The sequence below is a fragment of the Sardina pilchardus genome, chromosome 4, assembly GCF_963854185.1.
Source record: "Sardina pilchardus chromosome 4, fSarPil1.1, whole genome shotgun sequence".
NCBI classification, from domain to species: Eukaryota; Metazoa; Chordata; class Actinopteri; order Clupeiformes; family Clupeidae; genus Sardina; species Sardina pilchardus.
This window is the reverse complement of record NC_084997.1, coordinates 31,318,286-31,325,785: the sequence shown is the minus strand read 5'-3', so window position 1 is coordinate 31,325,785 and position 7,500 is coordinate 31,318,286. Positions and strand designations below refer to the sequence as shown.

Here is a 7,500-nt window from a genome sequence, read left to right as displayed (position 1 = left end):
TCACCTGGGTTCAGGAGACCTGAGGACACACACACACACACACACACCCACACACACACACACACACACACACACACACGTGCACGCACACACACACACACACACACACACACACACACACACACACATGCACACACACACACACACACACACACACATACACACGTGCACACACGCACACACACCCACACACACACGCAACACACGCACATAACACACACAGTTGTGAAATTGGCAAATGAGTAATAAGAAAGAGTGGAATGTGCAGCTAGCTTGTCGTCTCACCACTGTAGTCAACTAGACACAAACAAACAGAGACACACTTACACACAGGCATAGACACACACACACACACACACACACACACACACACACACACAGACACACACACACACATACTGTAGTGTGTTGTCTCACCACTGTGGTCAGCTAGACACAGACACAGACACAGACACACAGACACACACATAAGCATCCACACACACACACACACACACACACACACACACACACACACACACACACACACACACACACTAAGTTTGATGTCTTACCACTGCGGTCAGCTAGGCCTCCATGGATGACTCTGGCCACAAAGATTTCCTTGGTCTTCAGGTCCTTCTTGATGGTGACTCCCTGACAGACACAAACAGATCACATCCACAAAATGTTTTTTAAAATCATTGACTTCAAATAAACTCATATTCGTATTGAAACATTAAAACATCAGGGAAGGAGGAGGGTAGCAGGTTAACACCGCATACAAACTTGACCTGTGTACTCATCAAAAATGCGCAATGTGATTGGTCAAAGATGAACAAGATGGAGAGACTCGATGAATGTGAGATGGAAGAAGAAAATTGAACAGCTCTGACAACCAAACGTTTGAAAAACAGAGTACTGTACTGTACATCTGCCATGACGAGGAGGGGTGATGATGAGGTGTCCAACTCCTGTGATAAAAGTTTGCAAACGTTCACAAACATTCACTTATGTGGGCGTATTTTAACATGCATCTGGTGTGATATAAAGGGGGACTTGAGAAGTGCTGTGGATGAGAAGTGCTGTGAAACGATAAGGAGATGAGACAGTACAGATATGAATGGGTCTCTGCCATCACCACAGGACTGGTTAAGGCTGCTGCAAACGGTGAAGAGTATGATTATGATGGTGATGGTGATGGTGATGATGGTGGTGATGGTGATGGTGATGGTGATGGTGATGGTGATGATGGTAATGATAATGGTGATGGTGATGATGATGGTGATGATGATGATGATGATGGTGGTGGTGAAGGTGATGGTGATGGTGATGATAATGATGATGGTGATGATGGTGATGGTGATAGCGGTTATGATGATGATGAGGAGGAAGGAAATGATCATCATGGTGATGATCCACAGAAGAAGCAGCTAGATGAAGGGTCTAGATGAAGCTGACCCTACAGCCATGATGGACCAATGGGTAATGAGAAGAACAGTGATGCTGAACCTACAGCCATGATGGACCAATGGCTAATGAGAAGAACAGTGATGCTGAACCTACAGCGCTGATGAACCAATGATTAATGAGAAGAACAATGATTCAGAGCGATGATGAGCCAATGAGTAATGAGAAGAACCATGATGCTGAGCGATGATGAACCAATGGGTAATGAGAAGAACAGTGATGCTGAGCAATGCTGGACCAATGGCTAATGAGAAGAACCGTGACTGTAAGGACATAAATGCGTCCTACCTCATCAACAACATGCAGCCTAGAGTGGCGTTCATCTTCCAGCACAGGAGTCAATGTGAAAACAGAAGTCCAAGACAATAAAAGAAAAAAAAAGGGTGGATAAAAAAGCATGTGCAAAATGGAGAGAAAGAGAATAGAAAAGAGAAGTGAAGAGAAGAGAGAGGAGCTGCTGCGCTGGACTGGACTTTGTCACTTCTTCCTCTTGGTCTTCTTCTTGCGGGTGAAGAGGCAGCCGACGGTCTCGTAGTCGTCGATGGACAGGGAGACGGGCAGGGGCAGAGGGGCAGAGACGGGCAGGCCGTTGAAGGGCGTGAGCGACTCCAGGTAGGCCTTGCGCTGCGGCGACGTGGGCAGCAGCGACGTCAGCTTCTTCATGCTGGATCGCCGCGGCAACGAGGGCGAGCGGCCCGAGCAGGACGACAGCGACGAAGACGAGGAGGACAAGGAGGAGGAGAGGGAGAACCGGAAGCGGCTCGGCGAGGGGGACTCTCTAGCGGACAGGGTCCTCTTGCTCTGCGCCGGCTCTTTGAGCTCCTTGAGTTCTTTTGGTTCCTTATGTGTTTTCAGTTCTTTTTGTTCCTTGTGTGTTTTGAGTTCTTTTTGTTCCTTGTGTGTCTTGAGTTCTTTTTGTTCCTTGTGTGTTTTGAGTTCTTTTTGTTCCTTGTGTGTTTTGAGTTCTTTCTGTTCCTTCTGTTCCTTGTGATCCTTGTGTTCTTTGTGTTCCTTGTGGTCTTTCGGTTCCTTGTGTTCTTTATGTTCCTTGTGTCCTTTGAGTTCCTTCTGTTCTTTGTGTTCCTTGTGTTCCTTGTGTTCCTTGTGGTCCTTCGGTTCCTTGTGGTCTTTGCCGTGCCGCGGGCTGTGTGTGAGCACCGTGTGTGTGTGGGTGTGTGGCTGTGCCCCGGGCTTGGCTTTGGCCTTGGCCCCGCGTGGCGGCGGCACCGGCTGCTTGGCGCGGGCGCTCTGGGGCGACTTGCTGGCCACCACCAGGCCCTGCAGCTTACTCACCACCTCCGAGAGCAGCCGCAGCGCCTTGGCGTCCTCGTCCGACGAGCCGCCCCCGGCCCCGCCCCCGGCCCCGGATCCTGCCGCCGCGCCCGCCAACTCCGCCACCCTCCTGGCGCCGCCTCCTCCTCGTCGCCCGGTCGTGCGGCGTTCCTCCAGGCTGTGTTGGCGAAGGACCCCGCCGGCGGCCGGCGTGGCGCCCCCCGAACCCCCGCTGTGCTGGAGCAGGCCTGGGCTGGGGGGCGCCGTCTGGGAGCGGGTGGACTCGCGGTGGGAGATGGGCGGCAGGTTGGGCGGCTTGTTCTTGTGCTTGGTGGAGTTGGAGGTGGAGAGAGGGGAGCCAGGCACGGTGGCACTACGCTGGCGGAGAGGCGGGTGGCGTTTACCGGTGCGGGCTTTCTTCTGGTTCTGGGGGGGTGAGAGCGAGCCGCTGGGTTTGGAAGCGTCCTTGCTGTGCACGTCCATGATCATGTTATCTTCCGGAGGGAAAAGAGTCGAAAAGCATAAAGGTAGAAAGGACACAAGTGTTAATAACAGGGTTTAAAACGCACAAGACAACAGTTTCATTCCTCTTTCAAATATACCAGACTAAATCGTAAAGTGGATGCCCCCCCCCCGCCTCCGCCCCAACACACACACTTCCAAACAAAAGTGAAACAGGTCACCCTTGAAGGTGGCCCACTAAAAGTGCAGTTATATGGCTACATAAACATCACCAGCAAGCATGAATTCAACATGTTCCATTAGAGTTGCCTTTGACGCCGTCACAGCCTTCTTACCAATGAGAGCAGGCGTGTAGATGGTGGGGGCGGAGTTTGTAAGCCCCGCCCCCATGAGCTCGCAGGTCTGGTAGCAGAGCTGGTTGCCCATGGGGTCGTACTGCACCAGCAGGCATTTCTGCACAGGCATCGACATGGGCATCCCCGCTCCCGCCGAGGACCCCCCCGGGCCGCCCGGGTCCATGGAGCAGCCGTCGGTGAGGCTGAGGATCTTGCTGGTGGCCAGCTTCTCCATGGTGTAGCGGCGCAGGTTGTCCCAGCGGTGGCGCACTCGAGCCGCCTTGGGCGTCTGCGGGGGGGTCTGGGGAGCGGGCTGGGACGGCGAGGAGGAGGACGAGGAGGAGGAAGGTTGCGAGGGGGTCTGGGGCGGAGCGTTTGTCGGCGCGTGAGACGGAGTTGGCAAAGGACTCGTGGACGGACTCGAGGAGGGGGACAGGGACGGAGCCTGAGGCAGTGACGAAGCTCACGTTACACATCACAGCAGGACAGTCAGGACACTCATAACACTCAAGGGCTTAGTCAAGGCTTCACTAGCATCACATTAGCAATGCTGAGGAACCTGCACATCTGCGCACAGCTGAAGTGTGCTTATGTAAATGTCTCAGTGTGCTTGTGTGAATGTCTTAATGTACTTGTGTGAATGTCTTAATGTACTTGTGAGAATGTCTCAATGTGCTTGTGAGAATGCCTCGTGTGCTTGTGTGAATGTGTTAAGTGTACTGAATGTCATTGTATTACCAACGCTGCTTTAGAACACAAGCATACTTACTTAATATTCTCCAGTCCACATAACTGTGACATCCTGTCGAGAATTCACGTCTACTTACCTTTACCTACTTACCTTTGTGCTATCCCTATCTTTTAATGACCATCAAAACTGATTGTATGTGTGAGAGTGTGTGAGTGTGTGAATATATGAATGTGTGTGCATGTGTGTGTGTGTGTGTGTGTGTGTGTGTGTGTGTGTGTGTGTGTGTGTGTGTGTGTGTGTGAATGTGAGTGAATGTGTGTATATAAATTTGTGAATGTGTGTGAATGTGTGTACCGGTATACGTTTGTTTGTTTGTGTGTGTGTGTGCTTACCAGGGGCTGCTTGTTCTTGACCATACACACGATCCTCATGGCCTCCTCGTCGGCAGGCATGTCGGCGGGGACGGGCGGCAGCACGGGGTCGTAGTCCTTCTTGGCCACCGTGTCGTGCGTGAGCAGCAGGGCCTACAGTACCATGGAAACAACACACACACTCAAGCCAAGAACACAAACCAAACCTCTACATGATAAAGCACTTAAAAAGGTGTGTGACTGTGAATATGTCGGTATCAATAAAAATAAATACATAATAAAATATATACAAATATCTCCGGAGCCAGTATTTACGTGAGACACCGATTGCTGATTTTATAAATTGAACCTCTAAGTCACAGTTGTCCTTTTAAAAAAAAGGCATTTAAAATGAGACGTAACATTTCATATGGTCAAATTGCAGTTTACAGTATCTATGTTATCAATAACAAGTAAAAAAGCTTGCATAAAACAACGCTAAGAACCAAAGTGAAACAGAAGTATTACTGTATATGTGGAGGAAGCTGTATGTCTGACTGTGTGTGAAGTCAAAATATGATGAGTGAGCTGCCTGACCTGTACGTGAGGCTTCTCCAGTAGATGGTACAGCTCCAGAATCTCTGGTGTAGGGGTCGTGACCTCTCTTAAATTGGCCATCACCTGCACGACAGTATCAAGTGTGCGTTCATTAAGAGCTGTATAACATACAAGTACATGACACAATCAAGGGAGGGAAGGTTTGGGTCTGGATTTGTACAGTATCACAGTCTGTCTTTGTTGAGATTCACCCTTTTTATCCGTCATTTTGGAATTTTCTGAAAATTGGTGCCCTTACAGGCTGGCTTTTTACTCATTTTTTAAATTTGAAATATTCCTCTTTTTAGTCAACTTCAGCCGCAGGGGGCAAACACTTTTTCACAGCACTGTAAGTGTGTTAATGTGTGTGTTTTAAGAGGGGGCAAATGCTTTTTCACAGCACTGTAAGTGTGTTAATGTGTGTGTTTTAAGAGGTGCAACGGCTGAACGTACCTCCTGGGAGAGACCGGATGAGTAAGGCAAGTAAGGGGTTAACACACACTTTGCATTCTTCTGCTGCAACAGGCACTCATATACCTGAGAGAGAGTGAGAGAGAGAGAGAGAGAGAGAGAGAGAGAGAGAGAGAGAGAGAGTGAGAGAGAGAGAGAGAGCGAATATGAACAGCAGAGAGAGAATGAACGGCAGAGAGAGAGAATGAACAGCAGAGGAGTGAGAGAGAGAATAAACAGTAGAGAGAGAGAGAGAATGAACGGCAGAGAGCTAGATGGTTATATGGACAAATGAAGCTCTAGAGGGCATATGACTCAACATCTGCACAAATCAAATCCACTAACAAAGAGACAAACAAACACTGATTAACAGTGGACAAGACATGAAGGTGTGTGTGTGTGTGTGTGTGTGTGTGTCTGTCTGTGTGTATAATAACACAAAGTAGATGGATATAAAGTAGCGTTGATACGTGTATTTGTGTGTGTGAGCATACTTGCATACTGACCACTTGCAAGCCAAGCAAAAGATGACAGAACAGGCTCTGTGTGTGTGTGTGTGTGTGTGTGTGTGTGTGTGTGTGTGTGTGTGTGTGTGTGTGTATACTAACCCTCAGTAGTGACCGGAGCCAGGGAGCACTGAGCAGGCTGTGGAGCAGGTCTGCACCACTGATGTCTCTGCTGATGGAGAGCCGCACCTCCGCTAACACATCAGCCAACACCTGAGTCAGACCTACACACACACACACACACACACACACACACACACACACACACACACACACACACGCACGCACGCACGCACGCACGCACGCATGCACGCACGCACACACGCACGCACGCACGCAAGCACGCACGCACGCACGCACGCACACACGCACGCACACGCACACATACATACAGACACACGCATGAACGCACACACACACACACATGCGCGCATGCACGCACAATAGAGGTGGTTAGTCCAGAGGGCCATTGCAGATGAGGATATGGTAGCACAACAGCGTACTGATCAAAGCAGCCACACAATAAACTAGCACAAACAGCCACACACAGAGACACATGCACACACTCACACACACACAGAGAAACACACACTCAAAGATGGACATTGACTCAGCCTCTCAGCTAAACATGGCTTTACGAGACTCATCCAAATATGAGTTTACGAGATTTGCAGATTTCTGTCCCAACGTTTTGTCTGAACATCATGGTCTTGTGGTGGAGGACAGGGTAAACACACCAGGACAGGTAAACAAGGGCAGGTATGAAGAAAGCAGATGTACGCTGGCTACTCCAAACCGACAAGGTTTATCTAAAAAACACGCAACGTTTCGACCCGCTCAATGGTGTTTTTTGCCCCCAACGGCACCTTCCAGGCAGCACAGCCTAAAAGGCACTACCTTTACCCTATTCCTAACCTTAACCCCCTCAACCCTCATCCTACCCCTAAACTGAGGGGAGTTGTGCCTTGAAGACAGCGCTGCCTGGAAGGCACCATTGAGGGCAAATAATGCCAAAGACCGTTTCGACCCACCAGGGTCTTCTTCAGGCATCCAGTGTGCGGACATCTACTTTCTCCATCCCTGTTACATTCGATGTGCCTGCACCGGGCCCCATTGAGGTGGGATGTGCATGCACTTGACCCAAACAAGAGCAGGTAAGCACAGCTGTAGTTGCCCCTAGCCCTCCAGGCTACAGTATACACTATGCAGGTAAGCACAGCTGTAGTTGCCCCTCGCCCTCCAGGCTACAGTATACACTATGCAGGTAAGCACAGCTGTAGTTGCCCCTCGCCCTCCAGGCTACAGTATACTATGCAGGTAAGCCCTAGCCCTCCAGGCTACAGTATACTATGCAGGTAAGCACAGCTGTAGTTGCCCCTAGCCCTCCA

The 7,500-nt window shown here is 50.0% G+C and overlaps 1 protein-coding gene across 1 annotated transcript in view; it reads right to left on the bottom strand.

Moving 5' to 3' along the window:
• LOC134078982 (MAGUK p55 subfamily member 4-like) overlaps nucleotides 1–7,500 on the bottom strand; it is a 28,963-nt gene that overhangs the window by 9,904 nt on the left and 11,559 nt on the right. Inside the window, exons 3-7 of the mRNA XM_062535146.1 lie at nucleotides 6,215–6,306; nucleotides 5,157–5,240; nucleotides 4,602–4,733; nucleotides 555–636; nucleotides 1–19 (exon numbers count right to left, since the gene is read on the bottom strand). The exon at nucleotides 1–19 is cut by the window's left edge and continues 67 nt beyond it. Coding sequence (XP_062391130.1) covers nucleotides 1–19; nucleotides 555–636; nucleotides 4,602–4,733; nucleotides 5,157–5,240; nucleotides 6,215–6,306 — 409 coding nt within the window. The remainder of the gene's footprint in view (nucleotides 20–554; nucleotides 637–4,601; nucleotides 4,734–5,156; nucleotides 5,241–6,214; nucleotides 6,307–7,500) is intronic.